General features: G+C 41.5%; 1 protein-coding gene and 1 long non-coding RNA gene across 5 annotated transcripts in view; one reads left to right on the top strand and one right to left on the bottom strand.

Moving 5' to 3' along the window:
- The first annotated feature begins 43 nt into the window (after positions 1–43).
- Positions 44–17,443, top strand: LOC118922722 (uncharacterized). The gene is made up of 3 exons (XR_005028857.2): positions 44–1,233; positions 7,474–7,533; positions 17,390–17,443. It is a non-coding gene; the product is annotated as an uncharacterized LOC118922722 (long non-coding RNA).
- RIOK3 (RIO kinase 3) overlaps positions 15,002–17,511 on the bottom strand; it is a 23,325-nt gene continuing 20,815 nt past the window's right edge. For 3 of the 4 annotated variants that reach the window (XM_036905757.2, XM_057504090.1, XM_036905756.2), the window contains 2 exons: positions 16,791–16,898; positions 15,002–16,129 (listed from right to left, as the gene is read on the bottom strand). In XM_036905757.2, the coding sequence (XP_036761652.2) occupies positions 16,022–16,129; positions 16,791–16,898 (216 nt within the window). In that variant the 3' untranslated portion in view covers positions 15,002–16,021. The remainder of the gene's footprint in view (positions 16,130–16,790; positions 16,899–17,511) is intronic. The other variant, XM_057504089.1, reaches the window with a different exon arrangement.

Raw genomic sequence — 17,511 nt, 5'->3', positions numbered from 1 at the left:
TGGGCGCTGCCAGTGACAGCTGCGCCTTCCCGGGCGAGCGCGGGGCCTGACGCCCAGGGCGTCCAGGGGTGGGACTCGCTGCCCCGCGCCGGGGAAGGCTCAGCCTGCCCCTGGGAATTCAGGGAGGAGATGGGCGCTGTGCGCAGCACCCTGGAAGCTGTGAGATGTAACAGGGGAACCTAGGTTAGTTTGCGGGTCAGAGAGCCTTTTTGAATGGCCTCAAAATTGGTGGGGAGGAGACTCCCAGTTCAAGGAATAGACGAGAGAGACGGGAAGGAGGGACCACGGGAGACCCCTAGGTGCCCATTCTCAGCGACTGGATGGGTTTGGCCCCATTCACTAGGATATAGAGGCGTGAGAAGTTTGGCAGGGAAGTGGGGAGATGAAGAGTTGGGTTGTGGACCAGTGAACCCAAGGAGATGTTCTAGACAGATACACATCCAGGTCTGAAGCTCCCCAGAGAGTGACCGGACGAGAGACAGACACCGGGAGCTGTTGGAACGCAGATGGTATTTGAAGCCATGGAACTGGAAGAGATTGCCCAAGCCAGGGGCCTAAAGTGAAAATAGCAACGCAAAACCAGCCTCAGCGGCCAGGAAGAGGCGTGGGAAGGAGAACCAGCAGAGCCTGCCCGAGCAGCGGACCGGCCGCCGGAGCACAGGGCTGTCTCTTGCTGAGCGGAGGACCGCTTCAGGCAGCAGGTGCCACCCACTTGGACAAAGGCTGCTGAGAAGTCAGCTAAGGAGAGCACTGAGGAGGGTCCTCCATTTTCATCCGGGGGAAGACACTGGTCCTCGGGAAGACCTCTGCTGCAGGGGAAGTGAGAATGAGAAGTGTGGGAGGGGTGATAGCCAGCAAATCCGTGGTGAATATCTGGAGACGCTTGTCTCTGAGGGTGCAGGGGGATGGAGATGGTGGTAGCTCGGGGTTGGGTGTAGGAATGAGTTAGGGTTTAAATGAAAGCTGGAGCCGGCTGCCCCGTAAGAACATTGTGCACAAGCGCCAGGCACGTCTGTTGGGGAGCCCAGGAGCCTCAGAAGCCGGGCCTCTGAGGCGGAGCTGGAGGACCACGTTTCTGAAGAACAGCAGCGTGAGACGTCTCCGCAGAGCGGGATTGGTTTAGCAGAGGTAAAGGTGGACTCTACAGAGAAGGAGCTATCCAAGCCAGAGTACACATCAAGGGGTCAGTCCGTTCTGTAGCCATGAGGAAGAAAGAAGCTGGGAGATTTCATGGTAAGAAAATGAGGGCATTCCTCTCCTTTCTCTAGCAACAAAAAGAAAAAAGAAAAAGAAACAAAAAAGGGGAAAAAGAAAAGCAAAACCTGCCTTTAAGGATCCTCCATTTGGCCGTACCAGTCCTTGACTCTGTCATCTGCTAACCAGGGTCTTCCCCCTGGTCCTGCCTTCCATCACCTGTCTGCATCCCTGTGGGCGACTCATGCCCCCCACTGCCATTCCCACCCTCTCCCTTCTTTCCTACCACCTTATCCACCATTCACCTGCAAGTCCATTTTCCTTTTTTTTTTTTTTTTTGCTGTTAATCATAATGTCCATGCCCCTCTATCCTTGTCACACTTTTCTGGCAGCGTCTCAACCTTGGATGAACTCAGCCACCTACCTGCTTTCTCCGTGGCTGCTGCTGGGGGAGCCACACCACAGAGGTCCCAGGAGAGATGCAAATGGCCCTCAGTCCTGCCCTGTCTCCCCGCTCCTCTGCAAAGACATTGCCAGTCTCCTTAGCCGAGTTCATCGCCCTTAACAGATGGCCCTGCCTCTGTTTGCAGAGAAAAGCAAGGCCATCAGATGGTAGCTCAGCTTCACACCAGGGGTCCAGCCCTCCACAGCTGTCCCTCTGCCCTTCTGCTCCTCCTCCAGGACAGAAAAACGCCCATCCTGACCAAGGCTGACCCCAGCACCCCTTTGGAGCCATCATTCACCTTCTCAGAAAACTTAACAGTATTGATTATCCCACCTTTTCTAAAGCCCTGGCTCTTAGAAATAGCTTTTCAGTTTGCTCCACACCTTCTTAGAAACAAAAACTGAACTAAAAACCAACAAATACAAAGTTCTTCCCAGAAACACTGGCCATCTCCAGCTCTCACTCCCTTCCTCTCCTTCACAGCAAACCTTCCTAGGAGTTGTGATACTTGGCCTCCATGCACTCATCTTTAACACACTGATCTGGCTTATGCCCCATCACTCTGGAAGCAAAACAGCTTTCATCAAGGTCCCCAGGGATCCCCATATCAGTGTGTTCATGAAGATTTCCCAGACATTTTATATATTTTCCACAAGCCTTCAGTACCTCTTAATCACTCCCTTGTTCTCATGAAACTTTGATGTTTATGTTTGTAACTGATTTATGTTTGTAACTAGTTAAAGTCTGTTACTGTGCACAGTGACATCCATGAGGGTAGGGCTGTGTCGTTTGTATCACTGGCTGTCTCTCAGACTTTATATCCAGTTGCCTACTTCTCATCCCTACCTGGATGTATCAAAGCACCTAGAAATCGAAATAACACTCTTCATCTCCCCATCAGGCCCTCTCTAAGGGCCCCCCATCCCATAAACGGCACCTCCAGCCATTCAGATGCACAAATCAAGAAGCTGGAGTCTCCCTTGGCACCATCCCCATGCCTAAACCCCAGCTTCAGTTAAGAATTTAAAAAGTTTAGGGATGTAGGAGTCTCCCAAGGGAACCCAAGCTTCTCCACAGAAGAGCGTTATCTTGAACATGACCCCTACTGGAATGTTGGCCAAGAGCAGGGAAAGCAGTGGGGGGAGGCGGACCCTCAGAAAAGACTATTGCCTCCTTTCAACACTGGGCGTCTTAAATCTCTTCCCAGAGAGTTAGGTTCAGTCAGTTACTGCAGGTTTTGGCTCCTGAGCAACAGCCAGGCTTAACCTTTGTGCATCTTGCCTTGAGTCTGCAAGCAACATTGAGATCTGCCTGGCCATGAGCAAGAGGCACTGTAACACAGTGATTGTGGCCCAGGAAATGCTGCGCATGTGGGAACTGCAGGCCACACAAAATCCAAAGGATCCAGTACAATCTTGGGCCAAACACATCTTTCCTTCTCCTTGATCCGTATCTTAATTGCAAACTTATTTTTTTATGTATAGTTCAGCATTAAAGACAATTTGATTATTTTGCCCCATGTCCATAGAGGACATTCCCAGACTTAAAAATTATCTTTTCATTGGTAAATATCAAGATTCTGAAAATAGTCCTTAAAGATGGATCTACAGTCATTTTGAGGTTGCAAATGTTAGAAGACTCAAATTTGTTAAGTACTTAATACCAGTTTGGAAATCACCATAAATGACAGACCAGAATTAGAATTAGGTGAGAAGTTTCATTGTGTTATAGCCACATCTGGCCTGATAATTGCTTTTGTTGTCAGAATGTTCTTTCTGTGGATTTCCTTTGTTACTTTACTTAGGTTGTTATTTCCTTATTTCAGTTATTTATGTAACTATCCACGCTTCAGTAAAAAAAAATAGTTCTGCCATTTCTTTAACCATTAAAGTGAAGAAAGAATACAAAGCTATACCGACATCTTAGTGTCTTTTCATTGCTGCCAGACTTTTTTTCTGCTCTTGATTTTTCAGAGAAAAAATATTCATTATATAAATCAGAATAATCCAAATGTTCAATATTTTAAAAATTCACTTTTATTGGGAATAAGAAGTTGCATTTTTAAAATGATTCATTAAACAATCTCAAAACATTGTTCTTTTAACTGTGTTTAGCTGTTATGGAAAGTAATCTGGGCACAGATCTGTTTACACTGAAACCCATGGAAGGAGCAGCAGGCAACTGGCCGACCCCTGCCTGTAACTCTGCTGAAGTGGAAGCTCATGGCAGCGTTTGAGCTTGAAGACATTGCTGGAGATTGTCTAATTCAATGGCTCCACAAACCAGTGGGTTGTCAGAATCGAGTGAAAAAAATAAAAAACATGCTTTATTGTAATTATGAAAGGAATGCATGCATAGGGTTAAAACAATTCCAGTAGTAAAGAAAGACATGGGATGAAAAAAAATCTTTCTTCTCCCTCCCCGCCAACAATCCTCAAGGCCACACCACCCAGAGGAAGCCCCTGTGGCCAATTTCTCTTTTTAGCCCTGAGGATAACACCACAACTCTCATATACCTGTCTTGTTTTAGCAGCTTCTATATATGTTGCTCTCTGCTATGAAAAATAAAATGAGGAATTTAGCAAAGGAACTGCCTCTTACCTCCTTGTTACTGATATTATTTTTAGTTCTTCTAGTTCTTACATATCTTTGTATGATATCCTTAGACCTCCATTTTTGATTCATCCATATTAGGAAGTTTCTAGTGATTGTACACCATATAAGGTGGGGAGATGAGGGTGCCATTCTCCTATTGTCAAGGTTTAGGGCATTTACATTCTGTAAATATAAATCCAGGGCCTTCTCTATTGATTATTTCTAAATTTTGAAAAATAGTAGTGTTTAAAATACTATTATGTTGTTCAAGTAATTGTACATTAATGATACCAAAAAAACACTATGATTATTTTAAATAATATTATGAATATTATGAATCCACCAATAGAATCATGTGGAATGATTGGGTCTATAGAAAAGTAAATGTAATCTTTGGCCACTGAACTTGACCACTTAAAAAAGAGTGTCCCAAATATCAAGGTCAAACAAAATTCTCCACCATTTGCTGAAAAATCATGGCATATTTTTCTTTGCTTCAACTAAAAGCTTTGTTATATAGTCTTTTGTTTCTTTTTCTGGAGTTTTTAATTGCCTTTTTGTTGTTGACAGAAGAGACTATGTGTTTAACATATTTTTCAGCAATTCCGGGTTTTTGTCAGTGATACAGTTTGTATAATGCACTCCACATTGTTCTTGCAGATGTTCCACATAAAGCCCTCTCATTTCTTATTCTATGTTTTGATTGTCAAGCTATTGTGTCAGTTAGAATTGTATTGGCTGTAAGTAACAGGAAGCCTAACTTACAGGAGTTAACCAACTAGGGCTCTAATCTTTCTCAAGGAACAGGAAGTCTGCAAGTATGCCATCAGGCCTGGCACTGAGGTTCCATGATGCTCCAGAATCCATATTCCCTCTTTATCTCCACTGAGCCCTCCATCCTCAGTGTGTGGCTTTAATCCTCCTGCTCATCGCCTGAGAGCTTCGAGATGGATTCTTAACGTAGAATATGGAGTCTGCAGTCCTCAGGCAGGAAGAAGAGGAAGACTGAAGGAAAAGGCCTTCCTGGCTAGGTTTGATCATCATTCAAGAGCTTTCCCGGAGGCCCCCAGTGACATCTGCTTACATCCTAGTAGGCAAAATTATGTTTGATAGCCACTTTAGCTGTTAAGGAGTATGGAAAATGTAGTTTGTAGCTGGGTACATTATGCCCTGTAGAAAACTGGGATTTTTAGTAAGAAAGAAGGTGGAAATGGATATTGGGTTAGCAATTAGCAACGGGCTTTTTTTTTCCTTTTCATTGCCTTTCAGGGTTAGTTGTGCTGTTTCCTCAATTTAGATTCCTAGGTCCTTTTCCTGCCCCCGTCACTTGGGAATCTGTATTTTTAGTAAACCCCCTCAAGTGATCATTTGCAGGCAGACGTTCACCTATTGACAAACATGTGGGACCACTGTTTAATTTAGTTGTGAAAGTCAAACAATATGAACCCTCTTTTTTTCTCTGTAGATCAATCAACACATATTTCTAAAGCTCCTACTTTGCATCAACATTTTCTTAAGTTCTTTGGAGAATATGGTCATATAAAGTATTCATTACCCTAACTCCAAAAAGTACATTCTAACACAGCATACATTATCCACAAAAATCTAAGGAATAAGATATTATTATTCAGCTACAGGGGTTTGCTGATCTTCTCCTGCTTTGAAAACCAACGTGGTCAAATGAAGGGGCTAATTTGGAGGATTCAGAGCCTGAAGATGGTCAGAGTTTGGACAGGTGAAGAAGAAGGCAGTTTATTTCAGGAAGAACACATGATAATAGGTACATCAGAAACATTAAGGAGAGCAAATAAGAAGAAAGCAGACTTATGTGAAATATTTTAGAGTAATATGATGCACTTTAAAGATAATGGGAAAAGTCTGCTAAGTTATTGCCATTTCCTATTTTTTTGTGATTTAAAAGCTTTACATAAAACAAATCTGACATCTTCAGAGCTAATATTTAAGTTGAAATACCTTTATATTAGAACTGCTATGGATATCTAATAGTATTATAAAAATAAAATACTGGGAGTAAGATGTGTCCTAGAATTAAGTTGGTTTTAAATTGTATTAAATGAAATAACACCTGTGTGTTTATTGTTTTTTTTTATTATGACATTGAGTCGCAGCTGGGCCTGGCAGCTGTCTCCATTGTGGTTGATATTTATTCAAGAGCAAACTTAAAGAAAACCCTACAGATCCTGGGTAGCAGGGGGCCTTTCTTAACTATTTTCTGCGCGTCCTGGATGAAAGACCTGCTGAACAGCCAAGCTGTTTCCACCGCGTGTATGTGCTTCTAGAATGCTGCACAGCTGAATCACGTGTGCTAGTAGGAGGCAGAGGACCGTGAGTGGGTAAATTCATGCTGTGTAGGGGTGGTAGTAGAGCCAGCCACATGGCCTCCTGGAATTTATCAAGTCATGTATGGTATTGTCTGAATACGAACTCAATAAATGATTAATTAAAATAAAGGATTTTTCTCATGGCTCTTCCACAATTGCTGGTTCATCTGGAACCCAGAAACATGAAAACATGGAACAACAATTAGCAATAACAATTAGGATCTTTGTTTTCATTTTTTTGTGAAAACAAGAATTCTTGTACCTTTCGTGAAGATCCACAAAGTCACCAAAGCCCCTGGGACGGGCGAGGCCACGATGCTGGAGAGCAGGGAAGCCCGGAGAAGCAAGTCTGACACTTGCCGGCGCTTTATTCCATCCACCGTGAATTTGATGCTCTGAGAGCCAATAGCTGAGAGGCTGAGGCGCTGGGCAGAAGGGGAAAGATAAGATGCTAAGGGCTGGGTGGAATGTTTGTGGACAGCTCACGGCTGCAGCATAGGAAAACCACCAGGCTTTCAGGGGGGCCCGGAGGGCGCTCCCACCCAGGAGCAGGTAAACTGAAACCCGGCAGGGGGAAAGCCAAGTGCAGCCTCGACCCAGCTCCACGTGAGGGGCTGGGCGTCGCCGGCCCCTTCTGATGGCCGCGGGTCTGGGGAGGCTGCAGGGAGTTCACGCCTGGTTTTCTCCTCTTCCTCCTCGGTTTATCGCGCACCCAGGTTTCCAAGAGCCTCGACAGCTCAGTGTAACTCCTGGTGTTTAAGATAAGCAACGTCACATGCTTGTTTTCCTCCCATAGTAGCTTCAAAGTTGCTTCGGACAGTTTCTAAAACCTGAACACCACACGCAGGCTTTTCAGTTTCTCTGGTTTTGTTTTCTCTTTTTTTTATTCTTTTCCAGGTGGTGACAGATGCCTGGAGGATACGTACCAACATTTTTATAGCGATTCTCACTTGGCAGGTGTGCCTATGACTTTCACTTTCTTCTTTGAACTTTTAAAATTCCTTTCCTTTTCAAAATGAGCATGAATCGTTTTCAGACATAGAACTAGGCATACTTGTATTTACTGGCCAGTTTTGGTTGTATGTCACTGGTGTACAACCTGCTTTTCATTTCCTAAGTATTTTCCGTGTGAATGCGTGTTTCCTTACATAATGGTATTTGCACATATTTATGTCTATTAAAAGTGTCAGGAATAATGTGGATGGTGGTTATCCAGTACCATGAGTAATTTCTGCTTTCTTTTTTCCATCTTTCACATTGTTTGAACTTGAAAAATAAATTGCATCATCTACATGCACAAATATAATTTAAGTGTAGGGTAACAGAACATCTAGAAAGGTCCATAAAATTAATGTAACCAACCACCTAATGACCCTCTGTAACAAAACTACCATGAGGTCATCCAGCCTGCGTATTTACAACTCAGTAAATAGGAGCTCATGTTAAACTTATTCCCTTCTTGGAAGGGCTAGTAAAGATTTTTTAAAAATTGAACATTCTATGTAATTCCCAACCCAGTGTTCCCAGTTTTAACCTTTGAGCCACATAGTTATAATGAACCACTCATATATTCAAAATATGCTTAAACTTCTCTCAAATGTGCCAGGAACCATTGTAGTGATACAGTGATGAATAAAGTGAGTAAAACTTCCTGCTCTTCAGAAACTTAATGTTTAATCACTGTGCAAAAGCCAGCTGCCAGGCCCCGGGACACACGAGCAGCCCTTCGGGGAGGAGCCACCTTGCCAACAGCCACATGAGTGAGCCGCCTTGGAAGCGGACCCTCGGTTGTGGTCAGTCTTTTGGATGGTTGGAGCCCAGCTGACATCTTGATTGCAACCTCATGAGACCTGGAGCCAGAGCCACCCCGAAAGCCACACCTGGATTCCTGGCTCTTGGAGACTGTGTGAGATCACAAACATGTTGCTTTAAACCACACCATTTTGATGATTTATAGATAATTAATACACTCACTAAGAAGACGTTTGCAGAGACCTGGAGGATGGAGACTTGTGTGTACCTAACGGAGGAGCATTCCAAGCAGAAGGGTCAGCACGAGCGCATCACTGAGGGACATACTGCTGAAGGTCAGCGAGCAGGTGGTGTGGCTCGAATGGGATGCTCAAGGGAAGGAGGACGTGACAGAGGTAATGTGGGCCAGATTGTAGGCTGTTATAACCCGTCTGGGTCTTACTCTGAGTGAGATGGAAATCACTGGAGTTTAGGATTTTGAACAGGATCGTGACTTGCTTAACTTGTCTACAAAAGATCACTGCCTGCTGTGTTGAGACAGCTTGAACGGGGCAGAGAGCCAGAGGAGCAGAAGCAAGGAGACCAGTTAAAAAACTAACTGGAACCAGAGATGTAGTAGTGGATACAGGGGGACGTGATCAGATTCTAAACATATTTCTGTTGGATGTGGAGTAGTACCAAAGGAAGTTTGAGATGTCCACCAGATGTTGAAGTAGAGATGTCAAGACGTTGGATATAATAGAATTGGAAAATGTTATACAGCATAAAATCCCTTGCCCCACTATTGAGTTGGCACTGTATTCATCCAGTCATTCAAATACTCATTGGGCACCTCTTTTATATACAAGACACAATTGTGGCTGGATGAAAAACATACCCCCTCCACCTTCATAGAGCTCGACTTTTATAGTGGTGAGTCTCACCTACATTATGACATATAAAACTCATAAAACTATATATACTACAATTTTTCTAAAAGATGAAAACAAGACCTACAATATCTAAGTAGGGGATTTCTAGATTAAGAAAAACTAAGGACGTATAAGAGTCATATTTGACGAGTGAAACTTGATTGCATCTGATAAAACAGTTTGGGGAAATTTGAATGTGGACTGCATATTACATAAATATATGGAATTATGTTAATCTGTAGATCATCCTTCTTAAGTCATCCCTACATAAAGTGGTTAGACACAAAGAAGCATCCTGTCTGCAATGTCCATTAAATGACTCAGGAAAACAACAGCAAATAATATGAAGAGATAGGCAAGTGTGGTAAAATGTTAACAGGCAAACTAAGGGGGGGGGGCATTCAACTTTTCTCCAGGTTTGAGTTTTTTCAAAATAAAGTTAGAAAACTTAAATTTCAAAAAATAAAGGATTCACACCCATTAGGAGGCAATTATCAAAAAAAACAAAATATAACATGTGTTGGCAAGCACATGGAGAAATTGGAGCCCTGTGGACTGCTGGTGGGAATGTAAGATGGTGCAGCTGCTGTGGAAAATAGTATGGAGATTCCTCAAAAAACTAAACACAGAATTACTATGTGATTCAACAATTTCACTTGCGGGTATGACACAGAAATAATGAAAGCAGAGACTCAAACAGGTGTTTGTACACCCATATGCATAGAGTAATCACATAGCAGCATGGTTCATGATCGCCAAAAGGTGGAAACAAACCAAATGTCTGTTGACAAAGAAACAAAACGTGGCATATGCATACATTCCCTTAAAAAGAATGAAACTCTGACATATACTACAAACTGAATGAAACTTGACATTCCAGTAAGTGAAAAAGCCAGACACAAAATATTTACAGGAGGTACCTAGACTAGTCAAACTCAGAGAAACAGAGGATGGCTGCCAGGGGGAATGGAGAGTTGAGTGTTTATACAGGTACAGAGCTTCAGTTTGGGGAGATGGAAATATTTTCTAGATAGATGGTGATGTTTGCATATACTGTGAATGTACTTAATGCCACTGAACCATGTTTTTCAATGGTTAAAATTGTATATTTTATGGTATGTATATTTAGTCACAATTTTTAATATACAATTTATACTGATACCAGATCTGGGTCTCAAACACAGGTCTGTTTGATCACCAAACCCTTGGGGTTAACTCCCATTCTATACCACCTATAACAAATCAATACTCCTTCCCCCTTGGAAGATAGATAGTAGGTCTTAAGTCTTTTCCAAGCTAATCTTCACAGTTTTTGGCTAATCCACATACAATTGCCAACCCTATTCTAGTTGCTTTCCTTTAAATACATTCTCACGCCTCTTATCTGTTAGGCCAGCCCTTCTCAAACTTTTGGGCCTCAGGACCCTTTTTTACTCTCAGAAATTGAGGGCCTCAATGAGATTTTGTTTATCTGAGTTATATCTGTTGATATTTACCATACTAAAAACTAAAACTGAAATTAAAAAAAAAATCATTTGATAACAAAACCCATTACATGTTAATATAAAGAGCATTTGTAAGTGAAAAATAACTGTACTTCCAAAACTTCAGTGAGGAAAAGGACATTTTTATATTTTTGCAAATCACTTTAATGTCTGACTTAATCGAAGACAGCTGGTTTCTTATGTCTGCTTCTGTATTCAATGTTTTGGGGTCCCTTGTTTGAGTTGAAGTTTAAAAAGAAACTCTGGCCTCATTTAGATAGGGAGGAGCATATTAACAGCCTTTTCAGACATCGTAGTATTCTTTAATACTACTCAACAAGTGGTAGCTTCTTAAAGGTTAGTTGCAATGCACCCTATGAAACTGCATCCAGCAAGTTTTTGTACTCTCTTACATTAAATCCACTGGTCTTGAACTTGGAATGGCTCTCTTACCCACTGTACTAGTTACCTATTGCTGCAGTACAAAACGTAATGACTTAAAACTGCATTTATTATATAACAGTCTCTGTGCATCACAGTCTGGACATGGCTTCCCTGGGTAGTTTGACTCCGGGTCCCTCATGAGTTGCAGGAATGATGTGGCCAGGGCTGCTGTCATCTGGAAGTTTCGAATGAAGACATAGGGTATCGCTTTTAACTCTACTCATGCGGCTGTTGGAAGAAGGCCTCGGTTCCCCATGTGGGTCTCTCCACAGGTTTCTTGAATGTCCTCAAGACATGGCAGCTGGCTTCCCCCAGAATCAGGGATCCTAGAGAGAGCAAGGCAGAGCCATGATGTCTTTTACAAGCTGACCTCGGAAGTCACACACCACTTTGCTATATTCGATTTGTTTGATTCACTATGCAGAGTCCACATTCAAGGGGAGGGGAATTAGCTTCCACCTTTTGAAAGGAGAGGTATCAAAGAATCTGTGGACATATTTTAAAACCAGAACATTCATGGATAATTTTGTAACATCATGCATTGGTCATTTGGAAAATATTTGCTGAGTTACACATATTTTTTAATTGTTGATAATTTCATGTTTTTCAAAAATCATTTCCATATTACTACTGATCTCACTGGATATCACTACACATTTATTAGAATGGCTAAAAATTTTTTGAAAGGACTTCAAAATGCTGGTGAGATTATGGAGAAACTCATATTTCAGAAGGGAATGTAACATGGTATTACTCTAGAAAGCAGTTTGACTTAAGAAAATAAACGTGTTTATCACAAACCTAGCAACCCTAATACTCTTATGTTCATGCAAAAACCTGTATACAAATGTTCATAGCCACTTCGCTTAAAATAGCCCAGTATTAGAAACAATCCAAAGGTCTTTCAGTGGGTGAGTGGGTATATTTCACTCCCAGATTCCTGTCATTTCACAAATCTGAAAACTGGATCCTTTGTATCATCAGTTGAGTCATTGTTAAAAACATTAGGATTGATATGAAAGTCCTGGGTGTCCTGGATCTAGTTAGACAATGATTGGTAGGTTACTCAGCAGCTCATCTTACCTGAAGTTACACCACGTGGTCTGCATTCTTCTCCTTACGGGGTGGGAGTGTGGGGGCAAGTAGCATGGGAACAGCCTAAGTCCAAAGTCCTAGTTGTATTTCCCTTTAATAACCCTGTTTAATGGAGTTTTAGAGATCATGCATGCTCAAGTGATAGTGACATAATTTTGATAACTCTATACACGCAACACACTGTTGTACCACATTCTTTCTTTTCCCTTTAAAAGTGGCACTGGAGTGGTCTCCTGTGGATTTCTCAGTGTCCCCTACTCCATCATTCCTATCAATCACAGCAATGTTTCCACGATCTTAAATGAAATTTTCCCAAAATTCTTGGGTATTTTTCATCTGAGCAAAATTCTTAAATGAGCAGAAGCAGCAGGATGCCCAAACAGAATGACTCCACCTCGGGCTTGGTATCAGCCTGCTTGGACTGCCACGCTGGAGTACCGCAGGCTGGGGGCCCGGCAGAAATGGCTTTCTCTTGCTTCGTGAGGTTAGAAGTCCACGACCAGGGTGCCAGCGTGGCTGGTGTCTGGTTAGGCCTCTCTCCTTGGGGTTCAGGTGGCCTTTCTCCTGTGCTTGCATGGCAACAAACTAGTCTCTTCCCATTCTTATAAGGGTATGAGTTTTACTGGATTAAGGCCCCACCCTTATGACTTCATTTAACCTTTATCACCTCCTTAAAAGCCCTATTTCTATGTGAAGTTGTCACATTAGGGATTAAGGCTTCAACATACGAAATCTGGCAGGGTCTTCCTCTGTCTGTTTTACCATTTTCCAAATATGATACAACCTCACACAGATGAAACAGGAGACGAGGAGTTCTGGTTTTGTTACTTAAGAACATATGCTGACATGACAGGCAATGGGCTTACCTCGTCTCTTCTTACTTCAAATCTAACTTTTTAACTCTTTTGTTTTCCCCATTTTTCATGCATCTAGGCTCACGTGGTGCTGCCCTCAGGTATTGTTCTTACGGTTTTGTTAAGCATCCTGTATGATTCTGTTCTTTCAGTCCCAGAAGGCATTAGAGAAAAAACTTATAGCTACTGAGTAGTAGTTCCGTCACTCTGTGACGTATATTCCCACCTCTCCAGGTAGAACATAGTGGCAGCTCACTGCAGACCATCACTGGGTATTTATTGAATACGTAAAATATTCTTTCCTTCTGATCTTTATAGCCTTAATAATTTCTTTCTGTATAGAAAGCAGAGAGCTGGGCCACCTCGGGTCTGAGTGGCCAGGTGGTCCCTGCCACCAGGCCAAGAGCTCTGTCCTTTGAACTCCGTCGTGACCCTTTTATTTACCTTGTTCCAGATACAGACAGGGGTGGGATTCCAACGACCTCCCAGCTCAAGTACACCTGGGCGCTAGTGACGTTCCAGATGTCCTGGGGGGTGTCGCGACGGAAGGCCCTTGGTGACCTGCGTGAGGGCCTCCTCCCCACAGCCCTCAGGCTGGGTGGGTGATGCCACTGCGGCCACACATCCGGTGGCGGCTCTTGACATGCACACCCGCTCACCCCCCTCAGCAGCAGCAGCGTCGCGGGTCCCGCCCAGAGGGCAGCCAGCGGGGCGGGCAGGCGTTGGGAGGACGAGGATGAGGAGGACGAGCAGAGGGGCCGGAGCAGGATACCGGGTGCACCCTGGCTGGATGCGGTGGTGATGGCAGAGGAGCAAGTTAGATTTTTTAAAATAGTAACAAAATGGTGTCGGGGGAAAAAGTTGTTGGGGATGTATGCATACCACACTGTAAACAGTGGCTTTTGGAGTACAAGTAATATTTCTTTAGCATTTCTGAATTTCTGTAATATTTAAATTTAAACAAGCATGCATCTTTTGTTAAGCAGGAAAATTGATTTTTTATGGGGAAACACAATGAACTATCTTGTTGAAATAATTTCCTACACACTCTTATCTTGATGACTTAATTCATATACCCACTTCTATGTAGCGAGGTTAAATATACCTTTGCCATATTTTGCTTCTTTCCATTTGTATTTGATTCTTTAAAGAACACTTCCTGCTTTTTTTTCCCACTATGTGCAAAATTTACAATGTGATCCACATGAGGAGAAAAACCTATTTGCAATGTGTCATTTAAAAGTGAAATCTAAATATGAGAAGATGAGTGGGAAAAAAACTGCTTAAAAGAGCACTGCTTAATTTTGTAGAGATGGGGTAGCTTGACGGCAGGACCTAAGTTGATATAAGGAAAGAAAGAAACCACACAGAAACAATTCTAAAATGATCTCTCCATTTTTAATTTCTTAAAAAGCATGTTCACAGCACACTCCAAGAATGCCACTAGAGCAATGGTTTGCTGCTCTTTGTCAAAGTATGTCAGAAAATAAGATAAAAAAGTTTTAAATGGTTAATGTTTCTTTTAATTAGTTGTCTGAAATTTCTGTAAAGCCAATAATCGCCATCTTAAATCTTTCAGACTAAACATTTCAGAAATGTAATGAGTATCTATCCCAAATCACACTTCTCTGAAATGTACTTAAAAGCCATTCAACAGAACAAAATAAATATTTTTCTAGAAAGAACATTTTAGGCATTTAAAAAATAGTGTTAAAGGAAAAGCTTCCAAGTGTAAATGTTTGGATTTTTACTTTCTAGTACAAGACACACAGTTTGGGTCCTTAGTGGTTCCACCTTGAATTCAGTAATAGGAGGAATGATTACGCTGTGGTTAATGAACTTCAAACCTAACAAAGCCAACATACTTTTCCAGTACAGTGCTTGCTTTGTTTAAGATGTTGGCATCTAGCCAGTACTAAAAATTATTTAAAGTGAGGCCAGATAGTTCAGATTGATTAATTTGATATCCCAGTTATTTTATACTTTTCATAATTTGATTATTTCTAATTAGCTTGCTGTATTTCTCCCAAAATCAATCAATAAGCATATAGTTTGAAATGTAAACTTTGTTTCACTGACTTCATTAAAATATGTCAAATTTGGTTAAATATTATATTCTGTCCTTCCAGGTAATTTACCTTTCCATTATAAATGCAGCCACACCATGATTTATATATCCTAACCATTTCACCTAAGTGTAGAAAAGCTGAATGTTACATTTAAAAAATCTGAGTAGTTAAGAAATTCTATCTTATCACCCTCAGAAATCTATGATGCCTTTTCTTGGGTATGAATATGGGAACGAATTCAGTTCATATTCATGATGCACCAATAAAAAGTACTTAGCTTGTGTCTGTTTCTGTCAGCCATTCTGAAACCAAATTTCCATTTGTATCACCTACTAAGGAGAAGAATTTTTCTTGGGAATTATTATCACACTTTAGAAAGAGAATTGAGAAGGGCTAATTTTGGGTGATAAACTATTTGAGGAAAGACACAGCACAAAACAGGGAGGTAAAAAAAGCACTTATGTTGTAATAAACTCCTCCCTTATAAACACATCTGTCCTTTCCTCCCGTATTTGGAAATGTTCCCTAAGTTTAAAAAATTCTCATCAAAATACTTTATACCATGAATCCTATAAAATCAGGTCTATTTCAGCTACATAACCTATAGCTGTTAAAGAATTATGTTATCCTGCTTATAAGATGGGAGGTAGTGACAATATATTCTCTCAATGCCGTGCTAAAAATTCCACACATCTGGCACATGGGTTACAAGGGAATAAAAAGCACAGAAGCACCACCACGCCTCGTGTTTTGGTATTTCCGTACACCCATAACGCCGCTTGCCACTGGCAGCTGACAGTCACCACTGGTTGACACTGAGAGCAGTGGGCCTGGCGCTATTCATCATATAGGACTGGTGGACCTCCATCATCTTTCAAAAATGAGGCAGCTTTCCTTCCATTCTTCTGCACATGATCCTCATTCATTTTCTCCAAAGCTTCTATCTAAAAAATTAATATATTGAATCCATTTGTCAAAATCCTACTTCACAGAAACCATAGTTCAGGTTGAACCAGTACTTTTACTCTTAAAACTAGGTCATTCCTAATGACACTGCCTTGAATTAGAATTACAGTGTGACCCACATCATGTGTCACACACGTTTTACAGGATGGCACACACATGTATATCTGCATGATCGTATCACCAGGGTCAATATTTAGTGTCTTTATTAAGCTACCATTGGAATCCAACATGTCTTACTGTATACTCTATAAAGCTCCCAGGGAGGTTTCTTTGCAAGAAACCTTTCTATAGCAAGGTTTCTTTGCTAACTTTCTAAATCCAGTTAAAGGCAGGGGCCATGTGTTTACTGCTTTTTCTATCACCCACAGTGTTCACCAACTTCCTCATTCATAAATAGGAGAAACAGCAGTGAATTGGAAATGTGTTATTTGTCTATCTTAATGAAACTAAGAATACCTTCTTGAAGAAGTGTTTTACTGTATGTTTATCTTAGGTTTTAAATCTGGAAAGGACCAAACACAACATCTCAAGAAAAGAAAACCCTCTAAATAATCTTGTTTGAGGGATGAGGATAAAATTTTCTGCTCTATCCAGTTCTCTATTACCAGCAAAGTGAAAAACAGCTGTACACACACTTACCTCAGCTAAGAAATCAGCCTCACTGTCTGCTGAGATGTTTAGGCCTGAAACAGCACAGAAGAGCTCTCTGTCACTAAGGGCCTCCTTTACCCCTCCTTTCTGGAAAAACTAGGAAAGAAGTATACGAAAGTCAACAAGAGATATTAGCAAGGTTCTCTTAGAAACAAAAAACAGGAATAGTACACTTGCATGGCATCAGTGAATTCCTTCCATAATTTTTAAACCACAGATTTTCCCACTTCAGGTTTAACTCTGCTCAGGTTCTGTTTGCTTTTTGTCCTTACACATCCATGCTATCTTCTGGATTTACTTTGTCACACTGTACACCGTTGACAGTGATAGGTATGAGTGGTATGTGTAAAACTATTTGGCATTGCTCTGAATGCAGAGACTCAAAATATTCACTAGATCCTGTCAATTAAAATGTTCAAGGAAGTTCAGAAATTATTTCCAATATAAAGTAGTTATTCTATCATTTAGAAACATCATTCTTATATAATTGTTAACAACTTATTTCCTTTAGAAATAGCAAACAAATGTGACCCAAACTTGTGATTACTGAGTTTTACCTTCCTTAACCTGTTTACTCTGCCTCACAGAAACAGAAATCATCAGACACTGGATGGTGAGGAAGACTACTCTCCTTTCAATGGCAATACCAATGGCAGTAACCATGTAGGCTGGTTATACACCAGCCTCCCTTCAAGAACTGTGCATGCAT

Source organism: Manis pentadactyla, chromosome 6 (genome assembly GCF_030020395.1).
Source record: "Manis pentadactyla isolate mManPen7 chromosome 6, mManPen7.hap1, whole genome shotgun sequence".
Classification (NCBI taxonomy): Eukaryota; Metazoa; Chordata; class Mammalia; order Pholidota; family Manidae; genus Manis; species Manis pentadactyla.
This window is presented reverse-complemented; position numbering and strand designations above follow the sequence as displayed.